The sequence below is a fragment of the Mustela putorius genome, unplaced genomic scaffold (assembly GCF_011764305.1).
Source record: "Mustela putorius furo isolate JIRA1106 unplaced genomic scaffold, ASM1176430v1.1 tig00000430_pilon_pilon_pilon, whole genome shotgun sequence".
Lineage (NCBI taxonomy): Eukaryota > Metazoa > Chordata > Mammalia > Carnivora > Mustelidae > Mustela > Mustela putorius.
This window is the reverse complement of record NW_025421377.1, coordinates 7,872,946-7,891,597: the sequence shown is the minus strand read 5'-3', so window position 1 is coordinate 7,891,597 and position 18,652 is coordinate 7,872,946. Positions and strand designations below refer to the sequence as shown.

Here is an 18,652-nt window from a genome sequence, read left to right as displayed (position 1 = left end):
CAAGTAAATAAAAAAGAATTACTCAACTTTGGTTCTTAACTCTATTTTTACCTGTATGATTTAAAAGGTAAATATATAAAACAACAGCTGTAAGTTGATGTTAATGGACAGACAGTATATAACAATGTAGGTTGTAACAATAATAGTATAAAAGGGGAAGGATGAAGTATATACCAGCAGAGTGTGTGTGTGATACTGAAATTAAGTTGGTATTATTCACAGTAGGTTGTTATATTAATTTTAATCTTTAAGGTAACCACAAAGAAAAAACTAAAAGAATAAAGAACAGAAAAGAAGCAAATTAAAATGGCACATTATAAAAATCAACTAAATAAAAAAGAAACAGTGAAGGGAGAATTAAGGGAGAAAGTCACATAAAGGAACACAAAAAAGAGTTAAATGGCAGAAGTTAGTCTGAAAGAGGGATCTTCATGGGTGGGGGCAGCCTAATTCCTTATCTGGTTGTTTTGCTTGTAGCTGTGTCATACTGCTGGCAGTATGTTTTTCAAGATGTTTATCTTTTGACATGGGTGCCTCAGCAATCAAGAGCTTAATGTCAGGCATTTATACAAAAATTAAAAAGTGTCACATCAGGCACTTAACATTGCATAGTTTAAGTGTGTTTTAAATTAGTCCAGCTGATCTCCAATTAAGAGCAGAAGTTGGCAAAATGAATACAAAGAAACATAATCCATGTTCTGAAAACCAAAGATATCTTGAGAAAGAACAAAGTTGGAGGACTCAAACTTCCTGATTTTAAAACTTACTACAAAGTGACAGTAATCTAAATAACATAGCAATGACCTAAGGCTAGACATACGGACCAACAAAATAGAATAGGAAACCTAGAAAGAAACCTCCCTATATACAGTCAAATGATTTTCAACAAGGTGCCAAGACCATTTGATCTTTTCAACAAATGGTGCTGAGAAAACTGGATTTCCACATGTAAAAGAGCAAAATTGGACTCCTACGGTGTATCATAAACAAAAAATAAAGTGGATCAAAGACCTAAAAGACCTAAATATAAGAATTGCATTTAAAAGATTCTAAATGTAAGAATTAAAACTATAAAATTCTTTGAAGAAAACATGGAAGGGGAGTAGTGTCCATGACATTGGATTTGGCAATGATTTCTTGGAAATGACACCAAAAGCACAGGCAACAAAAGAAAAAATAGATAAACTGGACTTTATCAAATTTTAAAACTTCTGTGCAAAGGACACTGTCAAGAGAGTGAAAAGATAACCCACAGAATGGGAGAAAGTATTTGCAAATTATATATAGGATATGGGATTACTAACCAGAATATATAAAGAATTCCTAGAACTCAAAAAAAAAAAAAAAAAAAAAAAAAAAAAAAAAAAAAAAAAAAAAAAAAAATTCCTAGAACTCAACAACAAAAGAAAATAACCCAATTTAAAAACATGCAAAGGACTCAAATAGACATTTCTCCAAAGCAGAAATACAAATGGAAAATAAATATATGAAAAGATGATCAACTTAGTCATTAGGGAAATGCATATCAAAACCATGAGATTCCACTTCATTCTCACTAGGGTGCTTATAAAGAATACAATAAGAGTTGGTGAGCATGTGGAGAAACTGGAACCCTCAGAAATTGCTGGTGGGAATATAAAATGGTGCACTGCTTTGAAAAACAATCTGGAATTTCTTCAAATGTTAAACATGGAATTATCATATGATCCAGAAATTACTCTGAGGTAGATATATATATAAAACATGTACATGTACATGAATGTTCACAGCAGCATTATTTGTAATAATCAAAAAAATACAAAGAATGTGAATGTCTCAACTAACTGGGTAGTAGATAAAGTGTGGTGTACCTGTACAATGGAATTTTATTTAGCCAGGCAAAGGATTTTGATACTGACACATGGTACAGGACTGAACCTTGAGAATACTATGCTAAGTGAAAGTAACCAGTGACAGAAGGCCACATTTTTATATGATTCCATTTATGCAAAATGTCCCAGGATTGGAAAATCTATAGAGACAGAAAGTAGATTATCAATTACTAAGGCCTATGATGGGGGAATAGGGAATAACTACAGATTAGATTTTGGGGGGTTAGTAAAAATATTCTAGAATCAGATAGTGGTGGTGGATGCACAACTTTCTGAATCTTTTAAAAATCAATGAATTGGGGGTGCCAGGGTGGCTAAGTCCATTGCGTGTCTGACTCTTGACTTTGGCTCAGATCATAGTCTTAGGGTCGTGAGTTGGAGCCCCATCTCGGGGTCTGCCCTGTGTTCAGCAGGGAATCTGCTTCTCCATCACCCTCTCCCTCGGCCCCTTTCCCAGCTCCCATTTTCTCTCTCTCTTTCTCTCTTTAAAATCAATCGATCAAAAATTTATAAAAAGTAACTGACCTAAACTCTAAATAGTTGAATTTTATTGCTAGGAAGAAGGATGGTTAGAAAGGAATCTGTAGATTAAATGAGACTTAAGAGATATAACAACCACTTTTATAAATATAATTTGGATCCACATTTGAATAAACAAACTTTTAAAAATGGTTACAGTACTCAGTACCACTGAACACTTGGAAATGGTTAAATGGTAAATTTTATGGCTATTTTATGTATTTTAGAATAGGATTGTTTGAATAATACCTGAATATATTAAGGAATTAATTGTTTTAGGTATGATTGTGCCATGTGAATTAAATTTTTCAAAGTATCCTCATCTTTTGGAGATATGTAATGAAATATTTTCAGATGAAATTACATGATGTCTTACATTTGTTTCAGAATAGTTCTTGAGATGGGAAGTTAATGGGGGTGGAGATGCAAGAGGATAGGCCATGCATACATCTGGGGTCTCTTTACCTTTGTGTATGTTAGTAGTGTCCATGTTATAAAGCTTAAAAGTGCTCATTCCTGAGGCCAGCATCAAGAGGTAATATCCAGTAAATTTGGGTTGGATCTTAGGAATATGCCCATCTGCTGTGCCTAAGTGATTATCATATAGGATGTCCACATGTCTTAACTTGAAAAGCATTGCTTTAGACCAGTCTCACTTGTAAAACATAGGTGCTAAAACCTTAAATACCATATTGGCAAATAAAACAGTATATTAAAATAGTCACCTAGAGTGAATAATTAGTTTATTCAAGGAATGCAAAGATTGTTCAAGGATAGCAATTGTACTGATATAATCATTTATGTCAGCAGCATTTATTGAGATGATTAATGCTGTTGTAACAGACAACTACAGGATCTCAATGGTTTTAGGCAGGACAGTTCCTCACCCACAGGTGGTGTGTGTCCTGTAATTCTCCCGAGCAGCTCTCCTTTGGATGATGAAAAGGAATCTGGGCTGTTTTCATTAGGTTCTCTTCATCAGGTCAGAATCCTTTCCCTCCAGGCTTGGGGACTAGGGAGATAATGTGAGTGACAGCATAGAACATTTCAGGGGTGAGTCACAGAAATGCACATATCACTTTCACTCCTGTTGGCCATAATCCAAGCTCCTAGGCCTAATCTAATTGCAAGGGAAGCTGGCCAATGTAGTCTTCCCATGAGCGCTGGAAGAGGAAGCTATACCAGTGACCACCCAGCCAATCTCTGCCCTAAAGGTTAAAGAGAGATATTTTGTGTGGAAGTTCTCCCACTGCCATATTCCATATCAAAAGTCCAACTCTAATTGCCACCAACTTTGGTATTACTTTCGTATCTCTGTTGTCACTTCAAAGGAAAAAGGAACATTTAACCTTTCAAAGTTATTAACAAGGGAAAATTCTGTAGTCATCCTGATAGTGGTGATTTAAAGTAAATTCCTTATTATAGCCAAAACAACAGAAAAATTTTAGGCCTTTTATTTTTTTAAGATTTATTTATGAGAGAGAGAGAGAGAGAGGGAGCAAGCGAGCAAGCAGGGGAGGAGGAGAAGAAGCAGGCTCCCTGCTCATGAGTATTTAGCGTCACTAAATACTCATGAGCTCCATGAGTAAATGGGGCTCCATTTCAGGTCCCTGAGATCATGACCTGAGCCAAAAGCAAACATTTAACCAACTGAGCCACCTAGGTGCCCCTTAAGAATTTTTTTTTTTTAAGATTTATTGATTTATTTATTTGACAGACAGAGATCATAAGTAGGCAGAGAGGCAGGCAGAGAGAGAGAGGGAAGCAGGCTCCCCACTTGAGCAGAGAGAGCCCGATGCGGCGCTCGATCCCAGGACCCTGAGACCATGACCCGAGCCGAAGGCAGAGGCCTTAACCCACTGAGCCACCCAGGCGCCCCAACCCTTAAGAATTTTTTTAAAGCAGTTTTATATTGACAGCAAAACTGAGTGGAAGATACAGAGATTTCCAATATACCTCCTGCCCCAGCACATACATAGTCTCCCCCATTGTCAGCATCTCCCACGAGAGTGATAGATGTACTATAACTGATGATCCCACATTGATACATCACAATCACCCAAAGTCCAAAGTGTACATTACAGTTCATCCTTAGTGTTGTGTTTTCTATGAGCTTGGACAAATGCAGGACATGTACCCATCATTATGGTATCATACAAAGTATTTTCACTGCCTGGAAAACGTTCATGTCTGCCCATTTGCCAGCCTCCCTACCATCTGCCAATCCCTGGCAACCACTGATCTCTTTACTATCTCTGTAGTCTTGCCTTTTCCAGATCGCCATATCGCTGGGGTCATACACATGTAGCCTTCTCACATTGGCTTCTTTCACTTAGTAATATGCATTTAAGGTTCTTCTGTGTCTTTTCATGGCTTGATAGCTCATTTCTTTTTAATACTGACTAATACTACATTATCTGGATGTACCACAGTGTATCTATTCACTTGCTGAAGGATATCTTGATCGCTTCCAAATTTTGGCAATGATAAACGTTAGAGCTACTATAAACACCTGCATGCATATTTTTGTGTACACACAGTTTTCACTCCTTTGCATAAATACCAAGGAGCGTGATAGCTGGATGATATGGTATGAGTATGTTTAATTATATAAGAAACCTCCAACTGTCTTCCAAAAGGTATACATTTTATATTCCCACTGCAATGAATGAGAGCTCCTGTTATCCCACATCCTCTCAATTTTTCGGTGTCAGTGTTCTGGATTTTGGCCCTTTTAATAGATACATAGCTGTCTCTTACTATTTCAGTTTACGTTTCCCTGATGACACAGATGTAGAGCAATCTTTTCATACCATTATTTGTCATTAACATATTCTTTGGTGAGTTGTCTGTTAAGGTTTTTGGTCCATTTTCCAAAGCACGTTGTTTGCTTTCTTAATGTTGAGGTTTTAGAGTTCTTTGTATATTTTGGATAATAGTTCTTCATCAAATGTGTCTTCTGCAAATATTTTCTTCCAGTCTTTGCGAAGGAGCGAGATCCCTATAGACAACAGTTGCTGCCGTGGCTTTCTGATCCCCAGTGTAGGCTGACAGCAGGACACATTGAAACAGTAGTTCCAGATTCCCCCAGTTTCTGGATTGCAAGCAGAGAAAGCTATCCCCCGGCAGACCAGTTTTCAGTGTTGTTTTGGGAGTCATTCCTGGTAGCTCAGCCTAGAATCTTCATTTTTACACCTTGTGGGTAAAGCGCTTAATCCCCCAGATTAAGCCTGTTTAAAATGGCTGGAGGGCCTTCTGGTTTTGTGACTGAATCCCAACTGATAATGATTGCTAGGTGAAAAATGCTGGCCATTGAACACTGTGTCCCTTTCTGATGACAAAAACAACCTGGGTGTTTGTGAATATCCCTGCCCAACCCACTGAAATAACAAAGAAAAATGAGGAGAAGGTGCGGGAGTAGAGGAGGAAGAGAAGTAGCTGACAGTCACACCATGAAGTAGGGTGTGGTCCCATCACTGGAAAGAAAGCTTTTTGAAATTTTTGGTAGATCTAGCCAGTGAGATCAAATTGGAGGAATTAATGGTAGTGACGCTAAATACTCATAGTGAACAAAATAGGGCTCCCAAGAGATTTTTGGAGTAACCGTAAATTCTGAATATCTGGGTCAATAGAGAGAAAACTGAAGGACCTCAGTTTGCAAGTTGTGAAAAGGCCCTAGGTTTGTATTCCTCTTCTTGGCATTCTCCTCTGGGCTTCATTTTGCTTGGCTTACTCATTATGTAAAGTGAGTGGTTTTACCTGACATGTTTCTAATACGTGAAATAAGGACAGAGTGTTCTAAAATATACCCGGGATTTTGTATTTATTCAGGTATGGTCATGCCAACGGAACAGGAAATAATTGCCATTGCAAGAATAGGTTATTACTCAGTTCTCAAGAGCAGCAGGCAGGCCCTGCAACTCAGGGCCATAGAAGGAAGCACCAGAGTTGGCTAAGAGGCAGGAGTGAGGTGACAGTATGGACACAGCACTTCGCTGTGATTTCCGTGGAAAAGGCAAGCCACACAGGCTGAGCATATTTAGGATTGGCTAGTCTGTATAATTTTGTCAGGCTCTGGGCTGTAGGAGCTGTCCCCAGTTGTCTGACTCTTGGCGCAGGCACGCTTAGGGAATAGAAATAGTGACTCAGGCCAATAAAGGAGGCGGTTGAGGGATTGGGCTCTGGATTGGTTGGTTTGCTTCTAAGCAATGTGTTCTGCAGTGGTTACTTGCTATCTTTAGAAATTACCTAGTCCTGGGAGAGGCAGTCCCTCCAGGATCAGCTAGGTCCCAGATGCCAGAGCATCAGTACAGAAAATAAGAAAATGGGGGAACTGGCTGGCTCAGTCAGTAGAGCACATGACTCTTGATCCTGGGATTGTGAGTTTGAGCTCCATGTTGGATATAGAGGTTACTTAAAAAATTTTTTTTAATTATGCAGAAAATAAGAAAATATAGTTAATACACAGAGAAAGAAGGAGCATGTACTCCCAGATAACTTAGAGATATAGAATCAGTAACTTTTCAGAAACTTGTGGATGTGTCAGAAACCATTTGAATGTGCTTCATAAATCCAAGCATTCAACAACTAAATCAAAACATGCAAATTTTTAAAAAGATTTTATTTATTTATTTGACAGAGAAAGAGAGCACAAGTAGGCGAAGCAGCAGGCAGAGGGAGAGGGAGAAGCAGGCTCCTCACCGAGCAGGGAGACTGATGTGGGGCTCAATCCCACAACCCTTGGGATCATGACCTGAGCGGAAGTCAGATGCTTAATCCACTGGGCCAACCAGGTGCCCAAAACATGCAAATTTTGACAGTTGTTTAACAAAGTTTCCAAGTTCTCTGTGGAGGGCAAATTTCTCTAGGTAACACGTACTGAATGCTCTCTGTATGCTCAGCACCATCGTAAGACATCTACATGGAATATCTCATTAATCCCCAGCAATCTTATGCAAGTACGTATTAATATTATTACCATTCACAGTTGGGGAACTGAAGTTTAGAGAGATTAAATAACTTGAGTTCATGCTACTCCCAAGTGGGAGCTGGCATTTAAACTCAGTTTAGTCTCACCTTAGAGTAATCACTCTTCCCTATTATTTCTCTTCCTGTAATAAAAGTATAACAAGTAATTATACATATTTGCAAAGCTTTTGGACTGAAGGTCAGTTTAGCATGATAGTTAAGAGCATGTAAACAGGGTAATAATAGTACTAACTTGATAAATTAGTTAATGTAATGCGCTTAAAACAGTGCTTGGCAACATAGTAAGCACTCAATAAATGTCAGCTATTATTAATGTATATTCCTTACTAAGTGTTTAACCTGTGTATGAGAATTTGTTGGCTCAATGTTTAAATAAACTCTCTATAGCTAAGATTAAGACCTAGTCTTAAATAAAAATAAATTTAAAAGGCAATAGCTAGGGCGCCTGGGTGGCTCAGTGGGTTAAGCCGCTGCCTTCGGCTCAGGTCATGATCTCAGGGTCCTGGGATCGAGTCCCGCATCAGGCTTTCTGCTCGGCAGGGAGCCTGCTTCCTCCTCTTTCTCTCTGCCTGCCTCTCTGCCTGCTTGTGATCTCTCGCTGTCAAATAAATAAATAAAATATAAAAAAAAAAGGCAATAGCTAACTCTTTATTCTTTGCAATACCTGTAACACAAATGCCCATATGAAAAGAGAAATTAGGGGGTGCCTGGGTGGCTCAGTCGTTTAAGTGTCTGTCTTCAGCTCATGTCATGATCCCAGGGTTCTGGGATGAGCCCTTGTCTAGCTCCCTGCTCAGTGGGGAGCTTGCTTTTCCATCTCCTTCTGCCTCTCCCTGCAGCTTGTGTGGTCTCTCTCTCTCAAATAAATAAAATATCTTAAAAAAGGGAAAAAAAAGAAAAGAAAAATTGGTATTATAATACCACTAATAGTTATTCTACCATTCTTTAAAAGTGTTTGATAGGTTCTAGCATCACATTCATTGCCCTAAATTGTTACTATATCTAGGAATGGCCTGAAGACTATAATGATTTTCTTTTTCCATTTCATTTTTTTAATCAGAGAAAAGCGGTTACAGGAATGGAAAGCTCTTAGGAAAAAACAAAAATTTGGGGAATTAAGAGAAATTTCTGGAAATCAGTACGTGAATGAAGTCACAAATGCAGAAAAAGATGTACCAGTTATAATTCATTTATACAGATCAAGGTAATTACCATAACATTTTTGCAAAATATTAATATACTAGGAGTATTTTAAGATATTTATGTCTGGTTTTGAGATTTTATAAAGCATATAACAAAGCCTATTCAAGAAAAGAAAGCATATATAATATTAAAAAACAGAATCTAACCAAGTAAATTTGAAGATCTAATTGGTTTCATTAAGTGATTAATGAATCAGGCAGCATCCTATCCAGCAGGTGGAGGGGAATTGCAAGGAGTTGTACAAAATGGAAGGTTTTTATAGCAAGGAGGGCGGGACAGGAAGTTATTAGTAAAAGAAAAGAAAGGATTATTTCAGGCAAAGTGACTTTCTCCTGGGGGAACAGGAGGGGTTTTTAATTAGATGGATCACCTCATCTTCCTTTGGGGAATGGAGAGCTCATGTAACAGATTACCTCATTTGGTACTGACCAGAAAATTCCAGATATCACTCCTGGAGAGGTTGAAACTGTAATTAAGTCTTTGCTATCCTGGGGGCAAGTGATTCCACCTTGGGCCTGTGGCTTTCTTTTTAACATAAACATACATGTATGTAGGGAGTAATGGGCTTCAGGGATTTAGGTATTTTATTATGTTTTCATGTCTAATTTAAAGAACTTGTCACATTTTTTAGGAGAATAGCATTCTTTCAGGGCACCTGACTGGCTCAGTCAGAAGAGCGTTCAGTGCTTGATCTCAGGGTTGAGTTTGAGCCTCATGTTGGGTGTAGAGATTACTTAAATAAATCCACTTAAAAAAAAAGGAGAAAAATTTTACAGTTCGTCTGGGGTTAAATTCTGGCCCCTGAATGCTGGAGAGACCACAGAGAACCTTGAAAGCTACACTGAGGAGCCCAGACTTTATATTGAAGGCAGTGAGGAGCCATTGAGGGATTTTAAGCTTGAGGGCAGGGCAATTGTTGCATGGTGAGAATTTCATGTTGAGCTCCCTTCGTCAGCAAGGTCAAGGATGAATTTGGGATACCAAGACTGGAAACAGACCACTTAGGACAATCTAATGAAGCTCAGATAAGAAAGGAAAGGAGGGGGCACCTGGGTGGCTCAGTGGATTAAAGCTTCTGCCTTCAGCTCAGGTCATGATCCCAGGGTCCTGGGATTGAGCCTGCTCACTAGGGCTCTCTGCTCGGCAGAGCCTGTTTCCTCCTCTCTCTGCCTGCTTGTGATCTCTGTTGGTCAAATAAATAAAATCTTTAATAAAAAAAAAAAAGGAAAGGAGAAAGGTAATGGTGAAAAAGAGGAGAGCTTAGGTATGAGATAAGGAAGTAGAAGCAACATGATTTGATTACCGATTAGATGTTGTAGAGAATAGAGATTTTTGGCCTCAGCGACAACCTAAGAAAATACAGAAGAAATGTATAATATATACGGATATATATTTTTTTCTTCGAGGGAGGAGGGGAGATGACGTTCATCAATGTTGATATCAGAATGGTAAGATTGCACAGTGAATGTGTCTAGTGTGAGAAGAGGATCCAGGACAGAATCACAAAGAACATCTACATTTGAGTCATAGAAGAAGGAAGCCAAAGAAATAAAAAGGAAATTAATAGAAAGTGTTATCACAGCAGCTCTTCCTGCCCACAGGTCCTGTCCCTGTGCTTTAATAAAACTGCCTTTTTTTGCACTGGGGGGGAAAAAAAGGTGTTATCACAAAAGCCAAAAAAAGGGAAAACCTTTCAAGAAAGGAAAGGAATGGAGCATAGAGATTATTATTTTCCTTTTTATTGGGGCTATGAACAGGAGAGTAGTTATTTGAAGGAGACAGAGTTGTAAGAACTTTTAAAAAATTTAGTAACTTATATTTATAGAAAGTGGAGAAGATTGAAAGAAGCAGTTAAAGAGATCGCAAAATAACAGAGAAAGGTCCCATGCGAAATGAGTATGTGATAAAGGATTGAGTCTGAAAGTTTGATAAGGCTGTGAGTGAGTAAGAGAGAAAAGGAATTAATTGAAGAATGGGTATTTTTGGAGTCTCGTGATAGCAGAAAGAATTGCAGGTTCTGGTCACACTTCCAATCAAGTTTTTAAAGTTTAGTTATTGTTAGTAATCTCTATACCCAACATGGGGCTCATACTTTTGACTCCAAGATCAAGGGTCTTACGCTCTTCCAACTGAGCCAGTCAGGCTGATTAGCTGTTGGGGAATAGTTCTGGATAATGGGGAACAGCGTGCTGCATAGAGTGGAGTGTCAAAGAAAAGTGGGTGAAGTATGTTAGAGTCAAGAAATTCAAGGAAGTTTGAGATGAGACACTTTGGATGTCATAATCTCATGTGGGAATAAGCCCAAGGTGGTGGAAAGTGTTGGAATCCCTTGTTTCATCTCAGAACTGCCAAAGATTCTCTAGAAGTGCCCTGTCTTGTTTTATTTTTCCTAGGTCCTATAAACTGGGAACTAACTTCATGAAACTGATGCTAGGTCAGATGTAGTGAGCCTTAGTTAGGCATCAAATTCCCATGGTAGCAAGCTTCACTCCCAGGCTATAATTGTGTTGACAATAAATATGGGAGGACTCTGTAGTTTATCATTACTAAAGGTAACAATGGAGGATGAGAGTTGATATGCTGTTATATTAAAAGAATATCCAAAGAGGTACACCTGAGTGGCTCAAGTTGGTTAAGCTTCCGACTCTTGGTTTCCACCCAGGTCTTGATCTTATGGGTCAAGGGATGGGGCTCTGCACTCAGCAGGGAGTCTGCTTGAAGATTCTCTCCCTCTGCCCCTCCCCCCACCCACACACACACTCTTTGTCAAACAAATAAGTTAAAAAAAAAAAAGACTATTCAAAGGTACATTTTTGTCATGGAGATGTTTCACTTACTCTGTTAGACTGAGATAAGTAGTATGTTTTTAAAGATATTGTGTGCTATTTCTCTTTTTAGCATCCCAATGTGTTTGTTGGTTAACCAGCATCTTAGTCTCCTGGCAAGAAAGTTTCCAGAAACTAAATTTGTTAAAGCCATTGTGAATAGCTGTATTCAACACTACCATGACAATTGTTTACCAACAATTTTTGTTTATAAAAACGGTCAGATAGAAGGCAAATTCATTGGAATTATAGAATGTGGAGGGATAAATCTCAAGCTAGAAGGTAATGGTATTATTTTTAAAATGTTTATTTAAAAAAGCAAGTGAAAACTTCCATAAATTAACAAGTACCATGAAAGTTTATTTCCATAAAATATAAGGTGTTTTTCTCTCCCTTCTAGTCTCTTCTTGTATGCCTCCCAATTAATTTTCCTATAATAGTACTCTTACTACAACAACTACTTGCTTAAATCCTTAATAGTTCTTTCTGTGAAATAAGTTAAAAATACAGAATCTTTGCTTGAAAATTTTAGCCTACTTACCCAACTATAATACTCAATGTTTTCTAGTTTCTGCTCCAGCCAAGCTGTACTTCAACCACTACTGGAGAAACTCCTTATTCATTTGTGCCTTTATTCTTTGACTCATATGTTCCCTGTACCCCAAACACCCTACCATTCTTTGTTTTCTCTCCCATACCCTATTCCTTTGTGGTTCTCCTAGGTTTCCATTTCTCTCATTATGTGATTTTGGATGGACTCATAATCTTGTCTTCTTCTTCTCTACTAAATATCTATAGCATATTTTCTCTGTACAATTTATCTTTCACTTATCCACATACTATCTGATTTTGTCAGTTAATCAAGTCCCTGTCTTTTCATAGCACAGTACTTTATACTTTTAACTTCTTTAATAATTTTTACGTGCTAAGCTACTTCTAAGGCCATATCCTTGATCTAGTCATTTCTTGGAATTGCTTTAATCTATATTATTAAAATCTTTTTCTCATACCATCATGTGGAAGCCATTGAACCTCACCCTTCTAATTAAAGAAATTAATGCTTGAGTACAAACAATAATATAGCAAACATTCATGTAATTGATTACTGCCCCAAAATAACAAATGTGAACACTTATTCCTTTGTTTGAGCTATTTGTTTGTTGTTCAAATAAACATTACAGAGATAGTTGAAGTTACTTATATTGTCATTCCTAGTCCCATTCCCCTTCTTATTTCCCTACAGGTAATCACTAAGATGAATAGTGTATTATTGGTCCATGTTTTGGGGTTTGGGTATGTGTTTATATACTTAAACAACTTTGTAAATTGTAAAATACACATAACATGAAATTTATCATCTTAACCATTTTTACAAAAATGTATAATACAGCATTATTACATTATTAACTATAGTTACCATGCTGTGCTGTGCATTCCATACCCAGGACTTATTTAACCATTTTTAAGGATATAGTTCAATGCTATTAAGTACATTCACACTGTTGTACAAGTATCACCACTATTCATCTCTAGAACTCTTTTCATTTTACATAACTACAACTCTATACCCACGGAACAATAGCTCCCCATTCCCTTCTCCTCCAGTCTTGGAAACCACCACTCTACCTACTGACTCCATGAATTTGACTATACTCATACCTCATATAAGTGAATCATACAGTATTTGTCCTTTTGTGATGGCTTATTTTCACTTAGCATAATGTCCTTAAGGTTCATTCATTTTATAGCATCTGTCAGCGTTTCCTTCCTTTTTAAGGCTGAATAATATTCCAGTTTATGTTTAGACCATATTTTGTTTATCCATTCATCTATCCATGGACACTTGGGTTATTTCTACCTTTTGGCTTTTGTCAATCATGCTGCTATGAACAGAGACGTACAACTACTCTGTTCTAGTCCAAGTCTTTTGGGTATATATTCAGAAGTAGAATTGTTGGGATCATACAGTAATTCTATTTTAAGTTTTTGAAAAAAAGCATACAGTTTTGCATACTGGCTGCCCCATTTCACACTCCCACCTACCATGCACAGGAGTGCCAATTTCTCTACATCCTCACAAACACTTGTTGTTTTCTCTGTGTGTATGTGTTATGTATAGTAACAGTCCTAATGTATGTGAGGTGTTTTCCCCACTGATTTTTAATGTTTGCTAATGTTACTTTTCCTGGTTCCAAAAATGCTTCATTTCTGAAGTCTATACTATTTGTCTATCCTCAAATCAATCAACAACACTGTGTTTAGTACTACAGCTTTATAACAATCTAGTTGTCTCTAGCAGCACAAGTCTTTCTCAAAATTTCATATAAATATTGGAATTAGTCAACTTACATGAAAAATCCTGTTATTAGAATCATATTTATAGATGATTTGTTGAAGATTTGATATCCAATAACAATGGATGTTCCAATCCATGAATGAGATATATCTCATCATTTATTTTTTATGTCTTTTGTTATTTTCCTCATAGATGTATATATTACATTTTGTAACATATTTTGTAATTTTCCTAAGAAGTGTGTTTGTAATTTGCCTCATAAATGTTCTGTTCATCCATATAGTACTTAAGAATAAATTTGATGTAATGATGAATTTATAGGGATTGGGGTTTTTGGTTATCAGCTCAATTCTTTTGGTTTCTCTCTCATATATATTTTGGTCATTTTTATTTTTGTTAAAATTTTCCCATTGAAGTTTTCACATGTCTTGGCATAAATTTCTCATAGTCTTATAGCCATATTAGAATCTTTACTTTGGTTATGTCCCATGTAAATTCCTTATATGAACTGGTTTCTTTCCTTTTATGATAATTTTTGTTGAGGTATATCTGTTAGTTTTTTCAGAGAATGAGCTTTTGATTTTGTTGGTCACCTATACTGATTTAGTTTTTCTACTTTTGCTAGGCCTTTTCCTCATTATATTCCTCTTTTAGCTTTTCTTATTTTATTTAATTTTATTTTTCTTATTTTCTTACCTTTTTTTCCTAGTTTCTTGATTTGAACTTTTAAGCCACTTATTTTCAGTCAATTTACAATAAACATTTTAGCTACAATTTCTCCCTTTAACTTTGCTGTATCCAACATGTGTTTTGATATTGTAGTACTTTGTCAGTCAGTTCTAAATATATCTTCATTTACACATTGATTTTATTAGTATCAGTTACTTTGTCACATAAATGAGTTATTTTCATTTTCCAAGATTTTTACTGGATTTAATGATGTGTTATTTATTGCAGAACTTGAATGGAAACTAGCAGAAGTTGGAGCAATACAGACTGATTTAGAAGAAAACCCCAAAAAAGACATTTTAGATGTGATGGTATCTTCAATTAGAAACACTTCTATTTATGATGACACTAATAGTTCAAACAGTGATAATGATGATACCAAATAGAAATATTTAATAAATAGCTTCAAAGTATTTATATACTGTTGTCACTGCCTTTATAATCAGAGATCAGAACATTTATGGATTTATTTTTATTTTTATATTAGAATTATAGCTTATATATCATTTTAAAAACTTTCAGGTATTTCAGAATATTTATTGCCCTCAACAAAACCAGAATTTGTACTAAACCCTTAATAATTTTCTGTGGTTTATCATCTTTTGGATCCATTTTGGATAAAGGCACAGATATTACAGGTCCTCTGTGTCGCTTACTCCCAAAGAGGCCTATGAATGAACATGATGAAAGATGACCATGAAATTTCATTTACATCAATAGATTTTATTTTTATTTTCTTATTTTTATTATTATTTTTTAAGTAAGCTCCATACCCCATGTGGGGTTTGAACCCATGACCCTGAGATTGTAACATGCTCCAAGCAAGCTAGGTGCCACTATATCAACAGATTTTAAACTCTATTATTTAGGGGACTTGACTGAAAATACTTAAATTTATGACCATTTTTTACCTCGAAATCTCTTACCGGTTAAAAAAAATTAATCACTCAATAGAAAAACACAATTTAAGGATTCTGAAAAGTACATAAGAAACAGCTGGACACATTATTATTGTTTTTGATAATTCTGTTACGAAGTTAGAAAATTACTAAGTACTCTCACTGATAGACTATGGAATCACAAGTACATGACACGTAAAGTTTCTAAATCAGAAGTGAGAAAAATATATTGTGAGGCTTTCCTATGTTTTAATAGTAATCACAGAGGAATTCAAGATGAAAAAGTATACAAAATTAGGACACTGCAAAAGACCTGTAGGATGTTTTATCTTGGCTTAGTAATGAACACCACTTTTAGAGAAAAGGCTGGTAAATCCAGCATGTAATAGTTCAATAACATTTTATTCTACTTTGTATTGATGGCCCATCATTCTGATTGTGGATGTTCACTGATGTTTGTGAGAGAATCTAGACTAAGTTACAAAAATAAATTGGCGAGAATTGACACAGATCAACATGGAGTCAAGAAAAGACTGCTGCTTTTGGGGGTGGGAGGAAGTAGGAATCACAGAGGCGCCAGATCATGAGGAAGTGGGAGGAAAGGTAAATACAGATTTGAATACAGTAACCAGGTAAGGTAAAACCAAATGATTTAACTTTGCAAAGGATTGGGAAGATCGCTTTCTTCTGAGACAGCTAAGAAGGGCTTTTGAAACCGTACATATTGGGATGAAGGGAGGGAAAGTTGAGGGTTGCACAAGATGGGTCTTTTTTTTTTTCTTTATTTATTTGACACAGAGACAGTGAAAGAGGGAACACAAGCAGGGAGAGTGGGAGAGGGAGAAGCAGGCTCCCCACCGAGCAGGGAGCCCGTTGTGGGACTTGATCCCAGGACGCTGGAACCATGACCCGAGCCAAAGGCACACACCCAACGACTGAGCCACCCAGGAGCCAAGATGGTCTTTTTTTTTTTTTTTTTTTTATGGTATTATGCACACATGTAAGAGAAATAATAACCTATACTGGTCCAACTCCTAAAATTCTCTTTAACAAATGGGTGGATATCTTTCTAAATAGGGATAAAAGTTGTGGAAATGAAAAGCCACATTATAAGGTTAAAATGTAACTTTAATACCATGTAATGCATATAAATACAAACATTATCCTACCTCCATTTAAAACCAAATGAAAAAGGTCCCACTAAATGAAATTTTTTAAAAGTAAATATGTATTTGTTTTCTTAAGTTAAAATTAACAGAGGGAGTACAGTATTTAAGATACCTGAATGAAATGATACAGATTTCCCTTCCAACTGTTAAATCCACCAGGTGGCAGTAAGTTTTTATTCCTAAGAACAGTTCATGAAGACTTAAACATTTGTAAAAATCATAAAATTCTAGCATGTTTTAAGTGGCTGTGAGTCCAGTCAGTCTTTTTCAAATGAAGCGTGTGTGTGCACATGCCTAAACACACATTGCTCCTGCAAGTCCTCACAGGGGCCGGTGTGGGTCAGTGTTACTCCCATATGCTCTTTCATTGACACATTCTCATTTCAGTAGGGTATAAATGTCAGAATGCGGAGAAATGATTTAGTATTTGTTTTCCATTTTATTGAATGATTTTTATTTAATGGGATACAAACTGAAAAAAATTTTTTTTTAATTGCCAATATTCAACAAGTTAAGTTTGGGACCTATAAAAAATGGATACTTCATATACTCCAACCTAGGATTTTTCTCTATTCCTTGCTGTCAGCCATGCAATTCCCTTCCCGACTTTACAGTGTGCGTTTGTCCAAGTATAGTCCTGGAATTTGCAGCATTCTTGGATGCTGCTTAGAAACGCAGAATCTCAGGCCCCATCCCAGACGAACTGAATTGCAATTTTTGTTTTAATGAGATCCTTAAGTGACTGGGCAGCACTCAGTATCAAACCCCTTAAAGACATCTTGTATTTTTTTTTTTTTAAGATTTTACTTATTTGACAGAAAGAGACACAGGGAGAGAGGGGAACACATGCAGGGGAAGAGGGAGAAGCAGGCTTCCTGCTGAGCAAGGAGCCAGATGCTATGCAGGCCTTGATCCCAGACTTTGAGATCATGACTCGAGCAGAAAGCAGATGCTTAACACTTAACTACTGAGCCACCCTGGTGCTCCTTGATGCCTTCTTTAACTGTTCCTCTGCACTCTTAGTTATTAAGAGTTATCATATTTTGCTATTTGATTTCAGTTTATCTCCCTTTTGTACTTTAAAACACATTTAAAAAAAAATTCTAAGATATTTATTTATTTATTTATTTGACAGAGAGAGAGATCACAAGTAGGCAAAGAGGCAGGCAGAGAGAGAGGGAAGCAGGCTCCCTGCTGAGCAGAGAGCCCAATGCGGGACTCGATCCCAGGCACCCTTTAAAACACATTATTAAGGTTAATGTTTCATAGGATTATAATCTGCCTGCATTCATAATCTAAGATTCAAAGATAATCCTAAAAATCATCTTTCTAGCATGTTTTACCTTTCATGTATTCATTCATCCATTCATTCATTCACCTCAGGTACTGAAATAGATGCTGCAAATTCAGTGGTGGACAAAACACACAGTCCTTGCTTCTTGGAGTTTACCCTGTGATGGCAGGGATGTTAGTTAGCAAATGAGAAAACAAATGTCAAATATACATGGAACTTAAACTTAGTATTATGGAAGAAAGATGGACAAAACAACAGAGAGTAACTGGGGGTACTCTGTGGGGGAGGGCGGGACAACTGAGAGGTAGGAGAGGCCCCTACTTAAAAATAGGGTAGTTAGGGGGCACCTGTGTGGCTCAGTGGGTTAAAGCCTCTGCTTTTGGCTCAGGTCATGGTCCCAGGGTCCTGGGATCGAGCCCCGTGTCGGGCTCTCTGTTCCTCAGAGAGCCTGATTTCTCCTCTCTCTCTTCCTGCCTCTGCCTACTTGTGATCTCTCTCTGTTGAATAAATAAATAAAACCTTAAAAAAAAAATAGGGTAGTTAGAACTTTGAGACATGAAGACTGAGGAATCAGCCATGAGAATAGGTAGGAAGGTGGTTTAGGCAAGGGCACAGCATGTACCAATGCCAGAGAACAGGGCTATTAGCAAGGAATTGAAGGAAATTTCTAGGTGGGAGTGTTATGGGAAAAGGAGAAAATGGGAGAACATGAGATTGGAGAGATAGCAAGGGCTAAACAGGGTATCCTGACCATGATTAGGAATTTGAAATATTTGACAATATTTCAATTTGAAATATTGAATCAAATTGAAATATTTCAATTTGAAATATTGTCAAATAAATAAATAAAAATCTTTA

The 18,652-nt window shown here is 36.9% G+C and overlaps 1 protein-coding gene across 3 annotated transcripts in view; it reads left to right on the top strand.

The window, feature by feature from the left end:
* The window catches only part of PDCL2 (phosducin like 2), a 36,289-nt gene extending 21,447 nt beyond the window's left edge, over window positions 1-14,842 (top strand). For all 3 annotated transcript variants that reach the window (XM_004775500.3, XM_045079776.1, XM_045079777.1), the window contains 3 exons: window positions 8,440-8,583; window positions 11,481-11,689; window positions 14,661-14,842. In XM_004775500.3, the coding sequence (XP_004775557.3) occupies window positions 8,440-8,583; window positions 11,481-11,689; window positions 14,661-14,818 (511 nt within the window). In that variant the 3' untranslated portion in view covers window positions 14,819-14,842. The remainder of the gene's footprint in view (window positions 1-8,439; window positions 8,584-11,480; window positions 11,690-14,660) is intronic.
* The last annotated feature ends 3,810 nt before the right edge of the window (window positions 14,843-18,652 follow it).